The 25,753-nt window shown below is 40.4% G+C and overlaps 2 protein-coding genes across 2 annotated transcripts; one reads left to right on the top strand and one right to left on the bottom strand.

Moving 5' to 3' along the window:
- Positions 1-70: 70 nt before the first annotated feature.
- Positions 71-11,534, bottom strand: LOC146553805 (electrogenic aspartate/glutamate antiporter SLC25A12, mitochondrial-like). Its single transcript, XM_085253126.1, has 18 exons — positions 11,381-11,534; positions 10,600-10,653; positions 8,853-8,998; positions 8,316-8,431; positions 7,809-7,948; positions 7,545-7,691; positions 6,929-7,067; positions 6,710-6,803; positions 6,528-6,612; positions 6,282-6,363; positions 6,019-6,177; positions 5,754-5,806; positions 3,232-3,312; positions 2,606-2,746; positions 2,263-2,401; positions 1,924-2,082; positions 1,712-1,802; positions 71-1,017 (listed from the first exon to the last, which is right to left on the bottom strand). Exons 1-18 carry the CDS (start codon positions 11,390-11,392, stop codon positions 825-827), a joined length of 2,031 nt encoding a protein of 676 aa, XP_085109252.1. The 5' UTR covers positions 11,393-11,534; the 3' UTR covers positions 71-824.
- A 3,075-nt stretch (positions 11,535-14,609) lies between these two features.
- On the top strand, positions 14,610-20,273 carry metap1d (methionyl aminopeptidase type 1D (mitochondrial)). The gene is made up of 10 exons (XM_085253911.1): positions 14,610-14,694; positions 15,656-15,813; positions 16,367-16,516; positions 16,596-16,744; positions 16,896-16,938; positions 17,047-17,210; positions 17,294-17,391; positions 17,618-17,665; positions 17,751-17,829; positions 18,122-20,273. Exons 1-10 carry the CDS (start codon positions 14,655-14,657, stop codon positions 18,210-18,212), a joined length of 1,020 nt encoding a protein of 339 aa, XP_085110037.1. The 5' UTR covers positions 14,610-14,654; the 3' UTR covers positions 18,213-20,273.
- The last annotated feature ends 5,480 nt before the right edge of the window (positions 20,274-25,753 follow it).

Genomic DNA, 25,753 nt, shown 5'->3' with positions numbered 1-25,753 from the left:
ATTTCTGTTCCTGATACAATGGATGGTTGCACTTTCCCATTGGAATAAAATTTGAGACATACTGGTAAAATTAAAACCATATGGATTATTTATTTCATTAAAATACAATGACTCAAATGAGATACACTTAATTTATTAAGAACTAATTCTCTGCTCATGATTCTTCTTTTTAAATCAAACACTTGAAAAGTTCTGTACATCAGTAAGAGTGATTCTCAGAGGCGAGGGCCCAAAGCCCCACAGTGCCATAACATTACAGTTACTGAACTGTTCTGTTGACTGAATGTTATGGAGCTCTCTCGTAACATCTGGTCAGTACAGTTATACAATATGTACAGTATCAAACCTCCTGAATGAGGACAGGTTGACAGTGAAGCCCCACATACCGTGCAGATCAATCTAATATTTCCTATACCCTCTGTCCAAGAAGAGAAGTCCTGCTCATACTGAGTATCAGACAGAAAACAAAATGAAAATCATATCATGAGAGACAGAGGAGTGCCCAAGGCTCCGTTTTGAGAAGAAGAGAAAAGATGAAGCTGCCAGGAGCATACAGCCACTGAAGATTGAACACAGTCAGAGATTCTGGTCCCCATCGCTGTCTGCTCTGTTGTACAGCTGCAGGCAGCTCTCCACCTCTATGGCTGGCTAGTGGCCACTGAAGCACACCTTTTACCCCGAAGAGAGTAATGGGCCAGTGGTGTTTGTTCCTAAGTCAGTGACCTCTTTTTGTGGAGTGTGTGCTTCATTTGTGTGTCTATCTGAGTGTCTGGCTCCTGGTAATGGTGGAGAGGGATGATGAAATGATATGGATATCGAGACCTCTACGGTGCTTGAGCTGGGTGATGTATGGAAGCCACACCGGACGACTTGAATTTGGGAAGGTGGAGTCCAAATTTATTCTCCACCCCAGCAAAGGTAGCTGCAGCCAGGTGGTAACCTCCAATGTGGTCCACATTGATGGGAGGAAGCTCTGAGATTCGAGACTTGGGTTTGGGTTTGGATCCAGCTGGACGACTGCAGAGAGGAGAGGACATGACGAGTCATTTCACAACCAAAGTTGTTTAGTAACTTTGTAGGCATCAAAATGTATTTTTTATGGTTGAACCATCCATAATAATAACTACTTTAATGGACTTCAAAAGGTCTGTTTTTAAATGAGACGGCCTCCCTTAATCAACCCCAAAGCGGTTGACTAAGTGTCACTTTGTTTTTTCTGAGGGAATTTGTAAAAAAAATGTAACTGCATAAGGGAGCAAAACATGGCAAAAACATCACTAAAGAGATAAAATAGGGTAAAAGAGTGCAGTAAAGAAAACTTAGACCACAAAGGAAAGTGGTTGATTTAAGGCCTTTAAAGAGCAGCAAATTACAAGATTGACATGAAACATGACTCAAAATGTTTTCAAATATTGGAACCCCCCTTTCACAACTGTGCTTGTGATATCCTCATTTCAAATAAATGCCATCTCCTCTGATAATTTATACCTAATGTATCCAAATACTTTGTGGCACCACTGTAAGTCTCTTTTATACGGACATGTGTTACAATGCTTTGTAATATAGCAATGTTACTGTGCTACAGCACACTGTTCTCTCTCATCACAGGAGCGCTGACAACTTTCCAAACATATTTTTAAATACTTATATGGATACAAAACAGAAGAAGACTTAGCTGGACACACATATTTAAAAGAAAAAAAGAACTTACTGTCCGCCAAAGTCAACGTAGAACCACCGTTGCAAGAGTTCATAAGTCACCAGAGTCACACCAAACTGAGGAGAAGATCGGCACATACGAGCTGGAGAAAAGAAAAACAAAACAAAAAAACCCCAAACAGTTTAGGTTAGTTTAACTGAAAAAACCCCAAAACAATCAGAGACACAGCGCATCTACTTGTCCAGTGATACACAGCCACACACCTCCAGCTCCCTTCCACAAAGCTCTGAAACCTTCCTCTCTCAAAATCTTCTTGAAGCAATCGATGACTCCAGAGTAGGTGGTCTGCCCTGCCCTTGCCGCAACTTGTAGACGTGTCTTAATGACATCAGCAGGTGTCACAAGAGAGGCAGCAGGAATACCTGGAAAACAGTTACAGGGAGTCATGAAGCTAATGGAAAATATGGTCTTTGTGCTTTAAGTGGAAGTGAAAAACAGTATGCACATATTTCTCTCATGGTTTTCTTTATAAATTGTAGCACAGATCAGATGGCATGCTAATACGGAGCACTGACTGACTTCATGTTGTGAATTATAATCACCTGCGATTGCTCCAGCACTGAGAAGCTGCAAAGGTCCCAGCCTGCCTTGTTCATCAGCTAGTTGAGTCTTTGTGTGGGCGTACACAGGGAAATAGATGGCTGAGAAGGGGATGTCCCTTAAAAAACAAGCTTTAGCACCCTAAAAAGACACATTAAAGACAGAAAAATGCAACAGTGAAAACCAGATGTAAAGATGGCAAGTGTCCATAGATACGAGAAGCTTTAAGTGAAAGAATTTATTTCTCCACCAAGGAGGAAAGAACACCGTTTGTACTGCTACTCTCATGATTACAGACTGCTCTTACAACCTGGAGAGGGTTTCATACGTTTCAAAGAATGTTACCTTATAGAGACCGAAGAAGCCCAGGTCACGGACCACACTCAGTGCACTGACTCGAGGTCCAGTGGTGATCTCACCTGCAACCTGCAGGCGGATCTTCACAATCTCCAGAGGGTTGGTAAAGATCACCTGAGAGGCTCCAGCCTAAATACACAAGGAAAGAAGGCAACGGATGACTTTTCCACGCTTGCAATTTTAAATCTGCTTCTGCATCTCACATGTATGCAGCTCAGGGATGGGAACCAAGTTTTTTTTTCTCATGAAAAAGTATCAAAAGTAACAATTACATCCTGATCGATCAATTACTTTGCCATTTCCTCGGACGGTAAGGAGTGCTGGGCCAATGTGTGTAAAGATGAACAACGCTATCAAAAACAAAAACAGAAAAAGAACATGTTGCATTGGACATTCGGTTCACTCTGGGAGCAAATTAGCAGTGCATCCACTGTTAGTAACGCAAATCGGACTCGGCAGGCAACTTAACGCAGCAAATGAGAGGACTCCATGCATGTTACTGCACACACTCTTAAGTGACTATCCACATTTTCTTACTGAGTACTCTTTGATTCATTCACACATTCATTCATTAAAAAGAGGAAAAGAGAGAAAGTCTGGCACTCAGTACTTACACAGCCACCCGCCATAATCTCAGCGAAGAGAGGAATTGTGTCATCTTTTTCGGTAAACTTATCTCTTACAAAGTCATTCACCTGTGGGACAAAAAACCCAAAAAAAAAAAAAGACAAACTCAATCAGCTTAATCTTACTTTTGTGGAGCTGCCTCAACATAATGCCCTACTGCCCCTACTGTTGAAATGCTGTACAGGCATCTTTATATGGTGGCCCTGAGAGGTCAAACCCACAGTGACTTAAGAAAACACCAACAAACAGAAAAAGACACAACAGAAATGTTTTTGGGGAGACGGTAACGTGACGGAAAAGTTACGGAAAACACTTTTCCATTTCCATTGTGTTTTGTGTGCTTTTGCAGCGTTTTTGTATTTAGTGATGTTTACTTAAGCCAATGTATTGTTATACTACAAGAACCTTATCTCAACACTTACAGAGGAAGTCCCCCATTATCTGGTTTCTCTGTACTAAAACTGCTAACAATAATCTGAGTTTCTACAACCCTGCTGTGAACCCTTTAAGCTCTTGCTTTAGTTCAGGTAGTCTCCAGCATATTAGGAAATACTGAGTGATGTAACTGTGATTGATCTTGACACAGTGCCTCAAAAATAATGGACGTTTTCAAAAAATACAAAAAGGAAAAAAAAGGACATGTAAATATTAGCGCAGAAGGACTTTGACATTGGCTGCACAAACAGCTAAAAATAGAAAGACTGCTCTAAACATTAAACACAAAAATGTACCAAAAGTGAAGTCCAGGCTTTTTAACCCTGTGTGTGACACAGGAAATGGAAAAAACATTCAGTAAGATTTCCTCTTAACTACCTAGAGGTTTCCAAACTACAGTGAAGCAATGTGGAGAGAACATGATGAAACCAAAATTGGATTAAAAAACAAAACAAAACAAAACCCCACAGCAACCAAAGTAGACACCAATCACAAAGCGTTTGGAAATGCAAATACAAATAGCTCTTGAAGGCGTTTCATTCTCGCAGGGTGGAGCACCCTACTTGGTAGTTACCCTGAGGGAGACCCCGGTAGAGCAGGGCGATATCGCCAAAAATATTTATCACGATATATATTTGCGATAACGATATAACTGACGATATAATTGATGCGAGACAAAATACAACTCCACAACATTACTAGCGCAAAAAGACAACCTTCCATTTATTTTCACTTAAACAAGAAGCTGGTTTTTATGTACATTAAAGCTTTATAAAAATGTAACAGTGCAAATGCAAATTCCTTGCTGAAAGTTTAACCAAAAGGCATTTCCAGTAGAAATGGGCTGACATATCCTGAACATAACCATGTATAATATCCACTGAAGTTAAAAAGAGGTGCTTTGCAACATTAAACTGCAGTGTGCAGTACGCATTTTTCGGACCATAAGGTGCACGGGATTATAAGGCACATTAAGCGAAACAAAGCAGTCAGATAAATCAAACTTTATTAAACTCATTCTTCTTGCTTCCTCCACTTCTGTACCATTGATTCATTAATGTTGAATTCTCTGGCAGCTGCTCTATTCCCATGTTGTTGCAGTATATTAATGACTAACCTGGTATTGTGGATGGATTATCTCAGTTGTTCTCCTGACTGAAGTTTGGTCCGTTTACAGCATCCTGCCATGCGATTGCATTTGTCTCTAACCATGAGGAACCTTCACGTTAACTTTTATAAGTGGAAAAAAGTTAGCGTTCATCCTCCAGCTTCACTGTGCTAATGTTATGCTAACATAGCTGTGTCGCTAGCGATCACGTAGCACATCATTATATACCAGCTAGCCCAACTTCAGTAACCCTACAAACGTCACTGCTGTTTAGTTTCCTGTCTTCATTTATGTTGGAAGTGATAGCAGAGCTGTACGTTCGAATTTTTTCAGAAATCTCTCCGTCAGAACATGCTATATCATGCTTAGGTAACTAGCGAAACTAGCGAGCTAACATCCGCTAGCTTCCTGCTAACTTCTAACTCCGTTAAATGTAATAAATTTTGTTTTCATGGATGCCTGGAAGTTAAACTTCATAGTTACACCTGGTAAAGCAGCAATTCTGATCGTTTTATTAAAGATGAAAGAATTTAGACAGTTTTTAACTCTCAGTGTTCTGCAGTGTTCGTTTGACCTGAACGATACGGAGTTTAGGACCCAGATTACTCCCACATTTAAGAGCATCTTAGTCCGACAAATATGACAATAACAACGGCCGCTTGCATGTTCTGCAAAAAAATGTGCTTTGTCGTGTATCTGCCAGACAAACACCAAACCAGTTCCACATCACTGAAGTTGCACCATTTTTACAAACCAAATCTGGTTCATCTGTTTCACTCAACAATCAGCCATGTGCGTATGAAAACAAAGGCACTGCGCTTTCTCGTTTTACTCATATTCTATCGCGATATTTCATTTTCCTATCGTTGCCTAACATTATACCGGTATTACCGTGAACGGTATAATATGGCCCAGCCCTAGACCCCGGACCCGTTTGGTCATAAAAAGCCTTTTATGAGTACTCACTGTAAGTTTGATAGCCTTCTCTGGTGCCACACCTATGAGCTGAGGAACCAGACCTGTGGGGCATTATGAGAGATTGGGTTACAAGACTCTCCTTTCATTAGCAATACTGGGCAAACAGAAATGTGAAAAAAATACATAAAAGTATTTACACTGATTTTTTAGCAAGATAAATTGGGTGTTGCAGATAAGAAAATAACATAAGTTGTGAAACGTATGACGTTCTGTGTAGAGACAGGAGGATAAAACAGGCAGGAGGTGAGCCTACCTCTATAGAAGCCAAAGAAGCCCTCGTAGCGCAGCACCTTCTTAGCACAGTCAAAGCTGTTCTTGTACATCAACTCGCCAACAAAGGATCCGGTGGACCTCTGATTCTGCATACGAGTCTTTACCAAATCAATGGGGTACACAGCTGTTGCCCCCGTGGCTATTAAAAACAAAAAATACACCCAGAGTCAGACTGATTAGAATCCACTAAATGAGATAACAGGTTTTTGGTATGTGTCTGTTAGAGAGCACTGTTGAGATCACCTCCAGCAATGGAGCCCAGGGTGAACCTGTAGGCGGACTCTGCAATTTGGAGCCACACAGACCTTGAAGTATCTCCGTGGGCCTGATGAATAACACAAATAATATCATCTAAATTGTTTTTCATACTGTATTAAATTAAACATTGCACTGAGGTTTGAAAATATTTATACACAGTAAAATCTTGTTCTGGTTTTAGGTCAGTTATTAATAACAGGATGTGTAGCCAGCCCGTTACAAGCATCCTACCTGTTTCTGGCTTTCAGCCAGGTGATAGGGCAGGCACCCCTCCTCTAGTGGAGCTATCCTGTCAATGTCAGCAAGGTTCAGGCGCCTGAAAAACATGGTCATTTCCCCATTATCAGCATTGTATGCAAATATCAGTCAAATGCATACTGAATGTAAGAATTTGGGCATGAGTGTGTCTTTACCCAGAGGGAGAGTGCAGGCCTGATAACTGATAAAGGATGTCAATTTCCATAGGAGTGATCTGACCAAACTTGTTGGCTGCATGAACAAACTCCTCTGAAGATCAGAGAGGTCAGGAAGAAACATTTCAGTTAAACATCAGCATTTATGACTGTCAACCATGAAACATGTCATTTGAAACAGAAAGCCACAACGTCACAGTAATGTAACGATATGTGCACCTTTGGTCACGAGCGTGTCCTTCCGCGTGCCAGCCAGTGTGCTGTAAATCTTGCGAATAAGCTCCATGTTGTTCAGGAGAGAATTGAAGGCATTGAAGTAAGAGAAGCTGACCATGTGAGAGGTACTTCCTCCGGCAGCCTGGCAGAAAGAAGAAAGGCAATGCACATCAGGTACGGCTTCATCAGCAAGTTTTTTCTTTTAAAAATAATCTCTTCATGAGGTCACAGGATCAACTTTAAAATAACTGACATATTGTAAAAATTGGGAACTTCTGACACTTTTAGGCCAAAAAGGTTATGCTTCAAAGTGGGAAGGTCTGAAAGCACCGATGACTAAGAGAACACTCAGCATGAGTGTGACGCTTAAAAGATCATTTAAAAACATCAGGGTCATGTTCAAAATAACCATATTATCCTTTAATGCTAATAACCCCAGATGAGAAGCTAAACAGGATTCACCTCTGGTGAGGTTGTAAATTTCAGTACCTCACAGCAGGTTACACTTCTACTTGTGAGTGATCAAAACTTCAGCAAAGATTAAGCTTTTGATTTACATCACGTTAATCCCATTTCAAACTCAGGTTACAATACCAGTCTGAAGAGCCGCAACACTCACCGAGACAAGGTTCTCCTCCACAAAAGGGGTGAGCACGTGGTGTCTGATAGTGGACATAATGTCACTGAAGTCCAGGGCAGAGATGACACCATTCTTGCCTTTGTCCTTTTGGGCAAATGCCTGGCGTGCATGCTCCAACTGCAGCTCCTAAAAAAAGACATCGCAAGACAGTGTGTAAATAATGTAAATAAAGTCAGTCACACAATATGTTGAGAAAGGAAAAGTGAAACAAAGAAACGAAAGCATAAAAGGCCCCCAATATACCTGCAGGAATTGGGTGAACTCGAGGTAGTTGAGGTGTTTCTTGCGGTCGTGTCCAAAGTGCAGACGGATGAACTCACAGTTCCAGTTGAAAGGAATATGGTGGTGCACTGTGGTCTGGCTGAAGATGTCCTGCACATTTTCTGCAGCACAGATACACATTAGAAAAAGAAAAAAAAATCTTAGCAGGTCTTTCTTAAACTTTGAGGTTAAAGCATTTCATTTCTACAACAGAGTTTTGCGTGTGTGGTATTGGAAAGAAGGGAGACAGCATGGGAACAATTACATAAACTCATCCATGTGTAATGTTTAAGCCTAAGGAATAATCTGATTAACAATGTCATGTTGGGAAATTACTTCTACACTGCAGCAAAGCATGAAAATTTCTTTGCTGACAAACAGGAATGAATTCAGTGCAGCGCAATAAACTCCATGCTGAAACATTCTGAAACTGCATGAAGCTCAGTCTTTACACATATTAAGTGAAATAAGGCATAAATGCACACATACCAAAGGAAATGTCTCCAGTTCCAGACTTGTCAAACAGCTGAAAAGCTACTATGAAGAGAGCGTCCGGTGCACACAACACAGATTCAAATGCAAGAAACTCCTGGAATGAAATCAGCCTGCAAAGGTGTGTGGGTTTTAGAGAGAGAGGAAAAAAGAAGGTTTAACGTTTAAAGGCATCATTAAGAGATTAAAGACTGTGGAATGAAGCAAAGGCGAGCTCACGCAATACTAGTTCAAGGAACAATACATTTTCTCAGTTTTATCACCCCTATTAAAAAACAAATAAACAAACAAACAAAAAAACCCCACGGTCACTATGTTTCTGTATGAATTAGAAGGCAAGCCGATGACTGACAGAAACACCATCTTTCATTTCTGAATAAAGCGATACACTTTTCAGAGGGGTTTTTTTTTTTTCACTGTGTATTTTATCTTATCTAAAGTAGCTGTAATAGCAATCAGACATGTCTCAATAAATTGTCAATTAGTGCTGATAAACTGAGAGCTTGTGTATGCAGTGTTTTTATCAGTACATACCCGTCCTTTGTGGTGTCAGCCACAGCAGCGATGAGCTGAACAGTTTTGGGGTTGTGGTGAATCTGTGTATGTAGTCCTAGATACCTCTGGACAAAGTCTCCTGGGGTCATGAACCTCTCTCCATCCTTGCCCTCTACACTGGCATACTGAGAGGAGAAAGAACATACCATCATCTTGGATGCCTTAAAAGACATGCTAAACAAATACAGGTATTGCCATTTTGATTCATAAGTTCACCCAATCCACCAGTATGACACTTGACATTACAGCTTTTTAACCCTAACCAAAGACCTGTGTGCCCACAGTGCTTGGAGACAAAAGTGGAGCATGACAGTGATTACTTTCACAAAGGGTTGTCACAGTGGATAGCTCCACGTGTTTTCATTTGGTGTTTTTTTTTTCCTTTTTAAATTATGGGGGTGGCTGTAGCTCAGGTGGCAGAGCAGGTCAGCCACTAATCAGAAGGTCGGTGGTTCGATCCCAGGCTGCATCCTGGCTGCATGTCAAATATCCTTGGGCAAGATACTAACCCCATGTTTGCCTACTGGTGGTGGTCAGAGGGCCTGGTGGCGCCTGTGTCCGGCAGCCTCGCCTCTGTCAGTGTGCCCCAGGGCAGCTGTGGCTACAATGTAGCTTGCCATTGCCAGTGTGTGAATGTGTGTGTGAATGGGTGAATGACTGAATGTAGTGTAAAGCGCTTTGGGGTCCTATGGACTAGAAAAGCGCTATACAAATGCAGGCCATTATATACACGCCCTTCATACAAAACCAAAGGAATTGGTGTCTCCTCCCAGGAGCTCACAGGGACACTAGCAGTGGAAAACGACAGTAACACACTGTATACTGTTTACCTCAAATTAAAATCACAAGTCATGAGATGCAAATATTATACAGCAAGAAACTACACAAACTTTGTTACAGTTGTAGATCATTAATAAAAGCTATCAAGTTAACCACCCTGCATCACTTGTTGGCGTCTTACCAAACTGTAATGACTATTTATGCTGCACCTGAACCACCAAGGTCACGAATCATGCAGCTACACCATGACATGTCAGAGACACATTTCCACAAGCACGAGCAGGCACACGTGGACTAATGTTTGTTGGCAGGAGTTTCCAAGTTATTTGACCTTCTGTATTGTCAGTGTGCTAAAAACTGCTGACCGGCAGGACAACCACGCAGCAGGTCACACACTCTCCACGAAGAAGACAGTGGAGAAAGCTGAAGGTTAGCAAAGTCTGCTGTTACCACAGTCTCTCATTGCATCACACGGTCAAACATGGACCAGTATCCTCGGACATGCAACTAAATTCAGCCTGATCGCTTAAATGAGGTAACCAGGCTCGGAGAGCAACCACCGAGTATGACAGCGTGACACATATTGATAATACGAGCAGACAGCTGAGGAAAAAAACATATTACACTTTTGCAACGCTGTATCAACCACTCACATCCGCTGTTAGTGACCAAACAAGAATAAGCTACAACTGACTTTATGCTTTAACTTCAGTGAGGAAAAATAAAGCTCTGTTTGGCTAACTAATGAATGTGCCATTCAGATACACCCCGGCTTATGCTGTAACTTAAACCTCATGACACAACTTTACAAGCTCATTCACCAAAAAAAACAACAACAAAAAACAGTTCAGACTACCCCCCACGCAACAACACAGTTGTTTAACAGATATATCGAGTTAATATGCAGTTATGCATAAGATGACATACTATTTTTGTTAGCGCTTACCTGCTGGAAGATTGCTTTAAGCTCACTTGGGTCCCCGCGTTTGGTAGATTGCACCTAAAACAGCACACACCAAAATAACGATGACATTTTCGAAAGTGCTTTTAAAACACCAACAAAGCAAAAGCAAGTTTTGCAAGCGGAGAGTTGGACATAGCAAGAAGCAAAGCGAGCAAGAAAAAAAAAAGCTTTAGGGGGTGATGTCTCCTTGAAAGCGTCCACTCCCGTGAAGGACAACCGACCCACTGCGGCAAATACATAAAAGCTAAGAACTGCGACGTGGCGTACATTTAAGTTGAGCCATGTAGGAAAGCCCACCAGCCAACAAGCCAAGCCCTTCTACAAAAATCAAAACTACCGTTATCCGGTAGCCAGCTAGCAAGCACACTCTACTGATGTGAAAAGGACACAAACAGTTTCATTGTTATAGTTTAAAACGAGCAACAAGATGAGAGCAAACTAAGAGTTGACTGCTGTGAAAAGATGGGAGTTCGGCTAGCGGTAGTGATTTTGTTTAATCACTGCAGTAATAGTAGTCCGATAGCTGTATAGCATTGCTTCGCTAATTCCGGGCTTCGTGGATGTCTCGTCAAGGCCAGCCTCCGCTGTGCGGCAGCTAGCAGGGATGCTACAGCGTCGGTATACACCGAGCCCGAGAGAGCCAACCCGGAAGGGAGCAGAAAGGCTAGCTTCGATAGCTCATACACAAGAAAACGAACAGAAAACATGCAAACATGGCAAAGTAGAGGTTTGAAAAACGCTAGGAGAGCGAACCACAAGTCACCTTGACCGCCATGCTGGTTTGACGTCAGTACAGTGAGCGAGCAAGACGCAGCGCTCGCGCTCAGACGTGTAGCTACAAGTGTCGGAAAATGAAACGAAACAGCGCGCGCTTTGAAAAAAGAAGGTGCGGCCGGTAAATTGGTTTAGCTATCAACCTGTGCCAGCTCTGAGACTCCTGTTACTGCGGTTAGTAAAAGTACTACACTACTGCGACTATCCCACTGCTCATACTACAAATACCACAGCAGCTAGTAATACTGTCACTTTAGTTTTTGATGACACCCCGAGCTACACATTGTTGGAACAGATCAATAAAGAATGTTCAATATACAAACAACAACAAAGACCTGTGGGTTTGAATTCTGCTCTAAAAATATCTATGAATTCAGCCCGACTTTATTTCGATGTCCTGTGTAGATGACGTAGCAATTATTTATTTTCATGCTTAAAAAACAAAAAAACACACACTTTATTTTACTTTTTGTTTGTTTAAAAATAGATAAGAGTTTATCTCCCTGACCTTGGTGAGGTGTCCTTATGAGAGATATGAGCTGTGTTTGTTTTCACTGATAAGGCAGCTACCTACTACAGTATCTCCACTAGCATATTATGGCATGTTATCTGTCTGTGCTATGATAATTGTAGAAATGTCATCTGCAGGGTCTTAGAGGTGTTAACTAGAGTACTGTACGATAAACCCTATAGTTAAATGGCACAGCTACATTACAGAGTCAGTCACTGAGTCTGTGGTTTGTATTATCAAAATCTACCTATTATCAACTTAAATCTTCATCTGATAAAGAGGCAGCTGTTTTAGCAGAAGCCTCAAACGCAGAAGATGTTAACACATCCATAACAGGCCAAACAGGTAGGCAAACCACAGGAAACATCAAAACTGCCATAGTCTGTCTGAAATGCAAATCCACGCTTACACAGGGAGAGGAGAGATTAAAAAAAAAAAGAACTAGGAAAGATTGAGTTAAAGATTGAGGTAAACTACTAAGCTCACTCTACAACTGACATGTAACTAACCTTAACTGGAAAAAACACAAAAACTAGGAATAAATACAGAAATGTCTTTTTCTTCCTTTGGCTGTTCCCTTTAGTGGCCACCACAGCAGATCACCTGTCTAAATCTTACTGTATTCCTAATATGCTTCTCTTTCACATAAACCCTGAATCTTCTCTGTGGTCTTCCTCTTTTCATCCAGTCTGGTAGCTCCATATTGGAGATTCTTTATCTCACTATCCTCTTGTAAACCTTCCCTTTCACTTTTGCTGGTATCCTTTTGTCACAAACCACCTCTGACTCCACCTGCTCCACCCTGTCTTCTTTACTCTTTTCTTCAGTGTACCGTCTGTTGTTTTGGATCGTTGACCCCAGAAATTTATTCTTAACAACCTCTATTCCTTGCAGCTTCACTGTTATACCTGTCTCCCTCTCATTCGCACACACCTGTCCACCTGTCAAATCAGTGTCGTCTGCAAACATCAACGTCTGCAGAGACTCTTTCCTGACCTCATCTGTTTGCCTGTCCATCACCATTGCAAACCAGAAGGTGTTCAGAACAGATCCCTGAATTAATACCAACCCCAGCTTGAACCCATCTGTCACCCCTACCGCACACCTCACCTGTGTCTTTTTGTCATACATGTCCTGCACCACCCTCACATACTTCTTTGCTACTCCTGCCTTCCTCATACAATACCATAGTTCCTCTCTCGGCACGCTATCATATTCCTTCTTCATATGGTTTCTTTACAATGTGGAGAAGCTCTGTCTACACCTTCTTTTCTTTTTTGCTAAGTGCACTGTGTGCATTTTCGAGTCTCAAAGTAAACTAAACAGTAAGTCCTGAGACTTTTAACCTTACCTTCAATAAAATAAAAAGCAATGGAATCACACAAGTTGTTTTCCAATCGCAGGATTACATAGACAAACACAGACTTCAGTGTTTGAACCACATCAGCTTAAATGAGCATATGAACGGATTTGACCTTTTACACTGATACTCTAATTTCCTGCTGGGTTTACTACTTTACCAGTAAAACCACATGTGTGACAGTGAGGTGTGGAGATGCTTCCAGACATGTTTGTGTATTTCTATTTTACACAGCCGTTTTTGTCATTTCACTCTTTTCTTCCAACTTATACATGTGTTATACATCCATCCATCCACATCCATCCATCCAAAAAAGAAGTACTGTCCTACCTGCAGGACATGAGGTCATAGACTCAGTCTTTATTTTCCATATTTACCTACATTTATTTGAAGGACAAAAATATTTAATCACAGCAGCACCATCAGGTATAGATTTCCAACAGCAATTTCTGCAATCTCCAACATCGCGCTGGTCAATCCGCTCTACAGACAATCAGAGCGCCCTCTAGTGACATTATAGAGGAGGTGCCAGATTCACAGGCTACTGTAATTTACTAACAATAAAGGAGTGAAAAGATTTTACTATTACGATTAAACAACTGCATATTTATGGATTTCCATTTGTTTTTTTAATAATATTTTTGTTATTAAAAATTAGATTTCACATTAAGTTTTCTGGTTTCAGTTCTTGTTTTTAGCAGTGTCCATTGTTAATTGTACTTTTTAAAAATGATCTTTAAAGTTATAATTTAAATACCTTAGCAGGTCTTAAAATGAAGTAAAAACAACCATCAAGAATTACACAAAGAGGACAAGAACAAAGACTTTGAGACAAACTGAATAACAAAAGGTGACACTTTATTTTGTCTGATGCAAATCTAAAGAATACAAAAATCCACTGGGAAAGGAAAACTGAATCCAGACAGGAAACTCACTGGAAGGAAAAGAGACGCTGTGAAACTAAACAATAGTAAATATCAAAGAGTCTAGCAGACAGAGAGAACAGTTCTAGAGGTTGACCTTCTAGTGACATTACAGGGGAGGTGCCAGATTCACAGGCTACTGTAATTTACTAGTAATTAGGAGTTAAGAGATTTTACTATTAATATGAAACAACTGCATATTTATGGATTTTCCATTTGTTGTTTTGTAAAATCAGCTAATAATTTTGACCCTGGTAAATTTGTTTTTAGTGAAATAATTTTGTTTCTGCGTGCAGTAAAATCATGTGAGTATCCAGAATATATTTGAAAAATTCTATTAACAGCCCCTTGCTCAGCACTTGGGAAATACTTTTCATAGCGGGTGCTATAAATAAATAAAAATGTTTGCTTACAAACGGCAGCCGAGCACCACGTGATTCCTTAACCACGTGACCTCTGCAAGGAAAGCATGGCGGCGCGCTGTTCAGCAGGACTTGCAATATCGTCAGGTACAGCGCTGAAGCCTTTCTCACTCATTTTCCAGAATACGCACACACACACTATTCATTCATTCAGCATCAGCGAGTTCAGTATATGAAGACCGCTTTAAACAAGTTAACGAGTTTCATTTGTTCCACTTCACTTAAATAATGAAGACTTTAATCTGAGTGCCTGAGAATAACATTAATTCTAAGAGGCTGCTAAATTTCCAGACCGCCAGAGAGAACCAAAAAACAGTGACACGTTTACGACCATCTAGAACCAAATTAGATTTACTGTTTAACCCGCACGTCTTTGGATTGTGGGCGCAAAGCCCACGCAACGTGCAGCATCTCAAACATGGCTTTATCCATTCGTTGTTTAAGGTGATTTTATTGAAACAACCCTCAGTAGAATTAAGCCCAGTGTAAAATAAGCATATAAGACACTTAACATAACTGCGAACTGAAAATACAAACAACAATGAACGTATCCTTATTTAGGCTAAATCGGCTCAGTTGGTATACATGAGATAGCACAGGTGTACCTATTAAAGTGGCCACTCATTATTTGTGGCCTCCAAATCTTTTCTACACAGAAGGCTGGAAAAGCTTTGTTTTTCTGACAAGACCAGGACCACAGTGCTTGAACACTGTATATCCATAATGTTCACATAGGTAACCAAAGTTCAGCTCGCATCCGAACATCCAAAATGATGCTGACCTCCTTCATAAAATTCATAATGGATGCTTTTGTTTTGTTTGGGATGTTTTTGGGGTTGTCTGCATGCCAGGGAAAGTTTGAGAACCACTCTAAAAATCAGTGGTTTTTTGCATGCCTGATGCAGAATAAAAGAAACATTGTTTCTAATAATTGCTGAAGAGGAGACTAAAGAAAATGTGCTGAAAGTCTAAACTTCTTAGCACTTAATGAACCCTTTTTCAATTAAGAGGGCTCTCTTCATCATTGCGTTACTCTTCTTTTCTCTAGGAGTGGCCAGTTTTCTGCGCAGAGCTTGTGTGGGCAGCTGTAGTCCCCCCACAGCCTTGCTGTGTCAGCAGCATCGACGTTTCTTCTGGAGGAAGTGGAAACGTTCTCACAATGTAGTTCGTCCAGCTACTGTCAGGCCTGCCTATGCAGTACCCAAGGTACAAGTACCCTGCCTAAAATGACCCCCTTATTAGCTGAATCAACAACTGAACGTCTTATGATTCTGCTCAACATACTGAGAGGAGTGTTTTTAATATCAGCAGTTGCAATAGACTGTAGGTAAAAGCTGAAATGTTTAACATATGCATATAGGTAGGTTAAGGGTCATCAGTGGAGAGGAGGGATCTTGGGACTAGTTTAGTTAGGTTAATATAAGTTTTATTTTCATGGTGAAGTATGTCAACTCTTACTAACTTATGAGAGCTTTTTATATTATTCTACTGGAGTTTTTCAGTTAGGATTAAACACATATTGGATAAAATGTACAAGAGGTGCAGTAAAAATGAATTAAGAGAATTGTACGAACTCAGAATGAGAAACACTCTTAACATCTGTCATTTGAGGAGTTTCATCATTTCTTTTGGTTTGGACTCCAATAACAAATAATAATAATAAGAAGAAATAACTTCTTTTTTTTGTAAACTTTTATATTGAACTTACAAAACAGACTCATCCTTAACATCCTGTCCTGCCTCTGCTCCCTTCCTGTAGCATATTGTGCAGCCTAACTATGTGCAGACTGGACTTGTCCCAGAATGGCCAGACTACATAGAAATCAAAGACAAAGAGCAGATCGAAGGCCTGACTAGAGCATGTCAGCTGGCCAGACATGTGCTGCTCCTAGCTGGGCGCAGTCTGAAAGTAAGCATATTACTGCATGTCCTGTTTTTGTTCTCATGCCGTCGAAAACAACACAAAGATAACAGCTTGTGCCTTTCAGGTTGGTATGACAACAGAAGAAATAGACTTCATCGTGCACAAAGAGACAATCAAGCACAATGCCTACCCGTCCCCTCTCAGATACGGGGGTTTCCCCAAATCAGTCTGTACATCTGTGAACAACGTGGTCTGTCATGGCATACCTGACAGGTAAATGGGTGTTTCATTTCCTTTAGAATACTTTCCTTCTTTTTATTCTCTAACATTTAGTAAAAAACCCAACATTTAAATGAATGGTGGTAATATAATTCTTTCAGTATTACACTTTTGAATAAGATTTTATTGTTAACATGTCCTGTAGTCGGCCACTTGAAGATGGAGATATCATCAACATTGATGTAACTGTAAGTTCACTCCTTTCGTAATCACCCAGAGAAACTCACATACCATAGTGCATGTGATCAGTCAGGCCGGCAGTAATCTAATCAGTTATCACTGCCTCTTCCTGATAGGTGTATTTGGATGGTTACCATGGTGACACCTCAGAAACCTTCTTGATTGGTCAGGTTGACGAGGTTGGGAGGCGACTGGTGGAAACCGCCAGGCGTTGCAGAGATGAAGCCATCAATGCCTGCAAACCAGGTGCACAGCTTTGTGTTATTGGAAATACTATCAGGTACACACATACTCGTCAACTGCATATCACATACAGTACTACTTTTCTTTCTTTCTTCATATATTTTTTTGTACTGTTTACAGTGAAATAGCCCATGCCAGTGGCTTCCAAGTGTGTCCGTATTTCATTGGGCATGGAATAGGCTCCCATTTTCATTGCCATCCTGAGATTTGGCACCACGGTGAGTTTGGGTCTGTAGTCAAATGTTAAATGTCTCTGTGAGGTCATAAGATAGTGGGCTTCATTCAAAAACACGCTTTTGGTTTTATCCAAATTCACTTTTTATTTGATGTTTGCCTGTGTTGTTTCCCCTAATTTGATTCACTAAATGACCTTAACTTAAAACGTCTTCTCTTCTCAGCCTGATACTTTTTCTTTGCCGCCACTATTCTTCTCCTTTATTTTAGCTAACGACAATGACATGACCATGGATGAAGGGATGGCTTTCACGATAGGTAAGTTACACTTTACAGTCTCTGTGTGCACATTAAGATGATGCTGTTTATGAGTGTAGGGTTACTAATATCTGTTAATCTGTAGAGCCTATCCTGATGGAGGGGTCTGCAGAGTTCAGAATCTTGAAGGACAAGTGGACTGCAGTTTCTGTAGATGATAAAAGGTACACGGTGCACAAATGAAGGCCTTTTTTAAATGACATGCTATTTCCCGACTTTCAGGTTTCAGTCATTCTGATTTCTGTGCAGATTTATTTATTTAGCACTTTAATTCAAGAAATTTAGATGCTGGTATTGCTATTTTTAAACTCTGGAGAGCCAGACCTTTTCCAATCTTTACACTAAACTAAAATAATTGTCTGCTATTTCCATAAGCTGCACCCAAAAACATCAAAGCTATTCCTCTAAATGTTGATCTCTTCTTTTAAGATCTTACATGTTTGTTTTGTCCTGCAGGTCAGCTCAGTTTGAGCACACAGTGGTTATCACAGCGGACGGTGTGGATATTCTCACCAAACTGCCAGAAGAGAGCAGTGCATCAAACTGATGAGCCCTAGCCTCAGCTGAAAATCTACACTACCTTTTGGGATGACAAATGGAAGAAATAACGGAACATATTTTAATCTACACAGTTTCTATTTGTCAAGTAAAAAAAAGGGCTCTAGTAAATATAAAGAACTACACGTATCGATATATTTAAGATGGCATTGGAGTGGATCTTATTGAAGCTCGGTTTTGTGTATGAGTGAGGATTTTTAAGGTATTTAATTAAAACCTTGTTGGTTTGCAGGATCACAACATTGATCTATTTTTCTTTTTAACATGGTTAAACTTGAGCATGATGCAGTCCTCATTACAACACCTGTATCTGTTCTCTCAAGAAGACTTTCCACAGACTTAATGATGTCACAAACCCCACATTTCAGCTTCTTTGTATATTTTCTGTAAAAGATCTCTCATTGTACTCAAAATGCAGTTTCAAAGCCTTTTATTGTGATTAGGTGTCAAAATTCCTTTTAATTCTGTATTAGAGTCATTTCCGACAATTTAGTGAGACTTTTGAAACACATGAATGACATACATCAGTTAGATAAGGTTTAGTGAGCTTGTTGATGACTGACGTTCTGTGGAGTATGGCCAGCAGATGGCAGCACACACCATCAGACGTTGTATTATCTGCATAGGTTTCTCATGTGTCAGATCAGTTTGGCACATCTATTCACAGGGCCAGAGGTTTACTTCACTTGACACACAAATATTTTTGTTATATGGTCATAAACTCTTAACATCTTTGTTCACTAAATATAACAGATTCACTCACTGCACACTTCAACAACTTACGCGGTGAGTGAGAGAATTTGGACAAACAAGAGGTTAAAAAATTGTGCTCGAGGCTTTAAATTCCAGGCATAACAAAATCCTTTTGTTCGACATTTCAAATTCCTCATCACTGTCTGCATCTTCTGTCTCCCTAGGTCGATTTAGCAGAGCAACATTACAGAGCTGTCTTCTCATATGTTTGAGTGTTTGAACATTATGCGTTGTTGAAAATGTAAAACCTCATAATGCTGCTGTAATTGAGGCGGCGTGTTGAACTGATGATGCTTCGGGGAGGAAAAAAAGGGAAGAGCTACTGGATTTAAGCCTGCCAGAGGGTGTTTTCACTTCCTGCCAGTGTATGATGTGTATGCGTATCTGTGTGCCCATACCAGTGCCACCTGTGGGTGAGGCAGGAAGGATTAATCAAATAAAGCTGTAGTCTGCACATGTCCAACCAGGAAATGATTCATGTCATTTTAATTGATGCGTGACACATGATAACGAGATTATATCATGATCATTTTTATGATATATGTTTTAAAATAAAGAAAAAAATCACATGTAACATGGCAAAGAAAGCTTTCAAAGAAGTGAAGCGATGTTCTGTTTACTGTAGCTTTTTTTTTTCTTCCTAACAATTCATCTGATTTTAGGGCAGGGTGTGTTGAGCTGTGTGTGTGCGTGAGCTGCCTGTGAATCAGTTCAAGAGTGAGGTAAACAATTCTTAGTGATTCATTTATTATAAAGCATGACACAAATCTGAAAACAATCTTAGAAGGCAAAGGGGACATGGGGCAAGGATCAGATACAAGTGCAAGCAGAGGTGAGTAAGAGGAGAGGTTTTAGGGAGGAACAGGGAGTGGCAGGCAGAGGTGTTGGTCTCTGGATCCGAATACTCTGTTCTTCACATTCTTTTCCTGCAAGTTGGGACTCATTCCTGATCTCCTTATGTGAACTGCAGTTTTCCTAATAAATCCCTGCTTGCTTTTACATTTCAAATGGAACATTGACTATTTAAAAAAACAAAATCAAAACACTTTTTATTGTTAAAGATGTGAAATCTGTACTTTACTTACAAGTGCAAGTAAACTGTGTACATGTATTTGTGTGGCAATGCTTGTTTGCTTTTTGCCACATCATCATGTGACCGTTTGTGAAACTCTTGATATGATTATAGTTCTTATAATGCAAGAGGTGGACTTTTGTCAATAGGATGCCAAAGTTATCTGTCTATGTGGGGAAAGACTGTTTTTTGTGCAATAAAGCAACATTAATCTTGTCTCAACTAGATTTGGTGTGTAGCACGTGAGTTATGCATGCAGAAAGTATTTTCTGTAATTAAAGTATTTGACAAGACCTGTTGCAACACTTCCCATTTCTGGGATTTAAAGCCAAAGTATCAAATATGTTTAAAACTGAAAATACATGTTTGTAGTGAGAAGCCTGAATCTTAACCGGCACTTTTGTTTAGTTTTAAACTGTCTGTTTTTGAGCTTCAGTTAATGTTTAATGTAGTCACACCAGCTCCTCATTTGGTCAGCACCTTCTCCAAGAGTACGTACAGTCTTGGTTTCTGGATGGGTGGTTGTTGAATTCTGACATTTCGTGTGCTGGGTCTGCACTGTGCAATTAGATGTGCTTTTTTCCTGCAGACACACTAATGCTGAAGTTAAAGGCACATCTGATGCTCATATGACATCTGCATTCCTTATTCTACATCATGATATTTACCGCCTATTGCACAAAGTTGTTCTGTCATAACTGTGGAAGTAGATTAACGTGTTATGTTTCTCAGACTTTCTCACATTCTGTCTGTGCATACCAGCGTTAATGTATGTGTGTGTGTGTGTGTCTGTGCGAGACAGCCAGCCTGCGATATATCACATGTACCTGTGAGGATCACCACAGGAATTCTTGGTTTCCTTGGTGCCCTCTGAATTTATGATGTTAACACAATGATCTATCATTTTCAGACTTGTGGAGGCAGATCCGTCTCACTCACTCATGCACAGATGGCGTTTATTGAATCTTTCTGACTAAGTCTCAGTAGGGACTTAGTCAGAACACCTAAAGGCAAAACAAAAAGAGCTGAGTTTGTTGCTCGTTACGTGAACATTCACTGTACAGGACATGTAACTACATGATGACATCGATGGAATAAACTCAGCTTCTTCCGATTGAGGTTGCAATGAGGAAAAAACAACTTTAAATGATTTTAATGTGGTTTAGCTGGGAATTTTCCAGCAGGTATTTATTGGCAATGTTTATTATTTCCATTTGTTAGCATGCTAACGTTTGGCTATTGGGAGTACACAAGCCCAGTCTGTCCCTAAGATTGTAGGTATTTGGTCAAAAACTACAGTCCTAGTAAAGTCAAACTTACTAGTTGGATCACAGTTAGATCCCAAAATTACAGATGTACCAAAGGCAGTTCCTCCTACAGCTGCTGGAATACTTCAGTATAATGAAAGTGACCTAGCAAACATAAAAATGAGATTGTCACCCCTTGAGCTAAAATTCATCCACATATGTTACCTAAACTACTGTGCAAAAGTCTTCAGCCAGCCCTCATTTCTTTATATTTGCTTCAAAGGAGCCAGACTTGATCTTGAGAAGCAGTTCTCCAGACTTTTTGAAGATTTTCAAGTTTTGATTTTATTTGTTTACTGACCTATTGCTGCCCTTTTGCATAACTCAAGCATAGACAACTAACTCAAGGGATGAATCTGAGTTGCATCTACAAATAACAGACAACATAGCAAAGAACAAATGTGAAATTGTATCTGCAGGGAAAAAACCTACTGTTCACTAAAGCCTCATCAGGAGTGGTTTCAATAAAAGGAGGTCAAGAAGCCAGTGTTAAGTTAGAAGGAGAAAAGCACAGGTATGTGTAATCTACACTGGGAATGCATGTATGCATGTCTGGAAGTGGATATATCTTTACCATGGAACACTAGGCACTGGACCTTAACATTATTAAAGCAGTGTGTGATTATCTTGACAGAAAAGTCATCAACATCCAAAGAAAAGCTTTGAATGTCCTTCAAGAAGTCTGGAAAACACTATAAATTTTATCTATTGTCCTGAAAAGAGACTTAATTCCTTATTTTTGTATATGTATTTAAAAATCACCAAGGACAAACTACATTAATTATTATAAAATTGTCTCTATAGAGTATGTGTGTCACACGTTATAGCTAATATGCATGAAAGTAAACTGGAGTTGCCAGACTGACACAGGGAGGGTTTCCAATTGATTGATTTAAGGTGGAAAGCTTTCTCTTATGACCTCTGCACTGTTTCATTGTGAGGAATTCTTTCTGGCTTTTCAACAGAGTAGAAAAAAAATATATGAAAGAACCGATTTTGTGCTCTTGAGCCACAGTTAAGTGGCTTGATTTGGGCTTGATCTGCGTGGCTTCTGTGTGTCTCGTTGTCCTTCCTGTGTCTAAACATCCAAAGCATGCTGTCAAAATAAGAGCAAGAGTGCAGTGTTATGTGTCTGTGTGTAGATGGTATGTATCGCCTGAGGCGGCTCCAAAAGGTCTTTGATAAATGGCCTCTGTCTGTGTCTGTTGTCTTCTCAGATGCACACTCCCACATAGGCATTATTCCCCAAAACACACTGGGAGCTCAATGCCCTGCACAATGCTCTCTCACAATGCCTCACAATGCTCAGAGAAACCGGTTATAGAGCTTAAAGCAATGGCCTTTCAGCTGTGAGTGCATGGGCCTCACTGGGAGGTGTGGACAAATTTGGGTAAGGATGGAAAGGCTTGAAAGGAGAGCAAGCTTCCCATTTCTTTATAACTCATGGAAGAAAAAAATCCACTAACCAAATTACCCACATTTTCATTTACTTCAATCTACAGATGGTATTTAAATGAAGGTGTTCTGTCTTAACCAGAAAACTGACCCACTCAGGTTGCCCAACATTTTTGAAGCACACCTGGACTCATCAATGCACAGCTACAGCCATATTACATTACATCCCCTGCAGGACTGGGACATGACGTGTTGCTTATTTGGGAGAAAAATGCACAAAGGTGAGGCCGCTAGCACGTTGCAACTGCACTTACAACAATTACTTCTTATTGACTGTAATCAATACACTCATTGAGAGAGATCAAGGATCTGTTACAACCTATACTGTGAGTGTGTCTTCATCTCATAAGATATGCTAAGAAATTTGATCAATGCTATGAATAAAAGAGGCCAGTTAGAATGCAGATTATTCATTTGCACTTACAATATCATTTTCCTGCTTGCATTAAGCAGGTTAAGGATATTTACAGCCTTATGCACTCAGTGAAAGTACAGAGAGTCGGTGTGCTGCAGTTATGAAAGATCTGCGGGTTGGTGTGATTGTGAAACCGATGTGTGTGCGTTTCTCAGTATCCCTAGGCTACATGTTTCTACAACACTCATCGCTCTTAGTTCAGTGTGCTACACCCACAGGTGCAGCTTAAGAAGTTTGGGGTGTGGCTTGGACAAGTTCAGGTGCTGCATTTGGACTTGCGTGTGCCAGAAGTTTGCTATCACTGCCATTTTTCTCCTCTGGCACCCGGGGGAAGGGTTTTCCTGTTGTAACACCGAACATGCTGTCCCGTACACATGACTAAGATCTTAATTGTGGGTGTAGATCATTAAGAAAATATGCTATGTGTGTGAGCATATGAATTGTTTTTATAGAAAATATCCACATTATTGTAATTGTTGAGGAAGAAAATCACTGACTGTTTAATGTTAGCAGCAAATAAACTGAATTTCAAAGATGTTAAATTAATTCATCATTTGAAGATGGATGCACTGGTGAGATTGTACAGGACTTGTGCCTCTCTACTGTCAGGACAGTTTGTCACAAGATTTATGCACAAATGTTACAATAGACGAAATATGTGAGCTACACACCGGCCACTTCATTAGGCACATCTTGCTGGTACCGCATTGGACTGCTTTTGTTGTCAGGACTGCATTAATTCTGCATGGCACAGATTCAACAGGATGCTGGATACAATCCCCAGAGACTTTGTCCATACTGACACGATAGCATCACACAGTGGCTGCAGATTGTCAGCTGCACATCCATGGTGAGAATCTCCTGCTCCACCTTGGTTATGTCTTTCTATAGGTTAAAAGCACTCAGGGCATTTTACTCTGACCTCTGGTATCAACAAAGGTTTTCACCCAGAGAACTGCTGCTCACTGGACTCCTTTTTTTGTACCATTCTCTGTAAACTCTACAGATTGTTGTGCAGGAAAGTAGATCTGAATTACACAGACTAGCTTGTCTGACTCCGACAATCAAGACACATTCAAAGTCGCTTAAATCACCTTTCTTCTTCATTCTGACTCTTGGTTTGAACTGCAGCAGGAGTTGCATTAGTTACTGTGATTGGCTGATTAGATAATTGTATTAAAGAGCTGAACGGGTGTACCCAGTGGAGAGACCAGTGACTGTAGGACAGTAAAGGAGAAAAAGAAACAGCATGTAGTGAAATATGTGAAGTAAAGAAAAATTATAATAAAGTCTTTATGAATTTTCAGCAATTGCAAAGTAAGACCGAAGGAGAACAGAAGTGGAATGAAAACATAAAAACACGAGAAGTAATGAGAACTGCCACATATAAACACAAACACACTTTAAACCTGAAGGTTCAAGGCAAGGGTGAACTAAGCTAACTGACGCTGCTTGGCTCCACACACTCCCGCCCTTATCAGTGATAAGGCTGACTGTTGTATCCGACCATCTGCAGTCATAACTTGCTGACGGTTGCCCAGTTGGCATGCTCACCTTAAAAGCTCTACTGTACCAAGACAAAGACACATATATAAAGTTGGAAGGCGGTTGGCCACATGATTTAAAGATTCCACTAGATTAAGAATGAGATTTTGACGTGATAATATTATCAGCTGCCAAACATGTGACTGACTGAGAGAAAAAGAATGTTTTTAAACGTTGATTGAATTACCGTAGTCTCCTCTAACATTGGAACATCAAAAAAGTGCACCTTATGTTTACTAAACCCCCCCAAAATTAGGCTTTATAATGTTGAACGATCCGATCATCAATCAATTTTTCCCATTAACAAAGACTTAAATAAACAATGTAACTGTACAGGAATCACATTCTTCTTCTGCCCTTTCTCCTTTCTGCACTCCATTCCTCCATTATTTGTGCCTTTTATAGTACAGTATTTGGGCAGTTTCTTTCTCCCTCTCCCTCCCCGTCTGCCCTCTTTCAGCAGACAAAGCCGTCGTTGTCTGCGGATATGCTGCGTTGCGAGGACAAGCTTTGGGTCACCGTCTCATGGAATGCCTTGAAAATCATCTGGTGACAGAGTCTACTAATGTGTGGGTCTGTGCCCGCTGCAGTCTCTGGCTCCTTTTGACTCATCTAATGATTCATTACAGAGGACACAGGCCCCAGGGTGATACCATCTGATCAACAGTGCCAGAAAGATTGTAAATTTAAATTGTGGATTGTTGTTGTAGTAGAGGCCTGCATATTTCTCTTTCTTCTCTTCCTGCGCTCCAACACTGTATGTTTCTCACATGCTGTTCTCTCTTCTCATCTGTCTCCCACTCCCTTGTCATTGTGTTGCCATTGTCTAGACTGTGCAACCAGTGCCAAGAGGGGGAATCAGTATCTACTTATAGCAGCATGTTTCACTCTTCCTCTCTCCCAAAGCTGCTGACTCTTTCTTAATTAAATGGATGCTTGAAGTCGGTAGGCTCAGGCACAATTTGCTCTTATGTCACCGGATA

This window comes from Mchenga conophoros, linkage group LG18 (genome assembly GCF_057382185.1).
Source record: "Mchenga conophoros isolate Kocher_MC1m ecotype Shallow Benthic linkage group LG18, M_conophoros_male_GT1.1, whole genome shotgun sequence".
Classification (NCBI taxonomy): domain Eukaryota; kingdom Metazoa; phylum Chordata; class Actinopteri; order Cichliformes; family Cichlidae; genus Mchenga; species Mchenga conophoros.
This window is presented reverse-complemented; position numbering and strand designations above follow the sequence as displayed.

Excerpts from the sequence above, each read along its gene's own strand:
- metap1d (XM_085253911.1), top strand. The coding sequence starts at position 14,655 with ATGGCGGCGCGCTGTTCAGCAGGACTTGCAATATCGTCAG. Across the intron at positions 16,517-16,595 it reads TAGCTGGGCGCAGTCTGAAA|GTTGGTATGACAACAGAAGA; the intron begins GTAAGCATATTA and ends TGTGCCTTTCAG. Across the intron at positions 17,666-17,750 it reads AGGGATGGCTTTCACGATAG|AGCCTATCCTGATGGAGGGG; the intron begins GTAAGTTACACT and ends GTTAATCTGTAG.
- LOC146553805 (XM_085253126.1), bottom strand. Across the intron at positions 8,432-8,852 it reads GCTGACACCACAAAGGACGG|GCTGATTTCATTCCAGGAGT; the intron begins GTATGTACTGAT and ends ACACCTTTGCAG. Across the intron at positions 5,807-6,018 it reads CTTCTTTGGCTTCTATAGAG|GTCTGGTTCCTCAGCTCATA; the intron begins GTAGGCTCACCT and ends AATGCCCCACAG.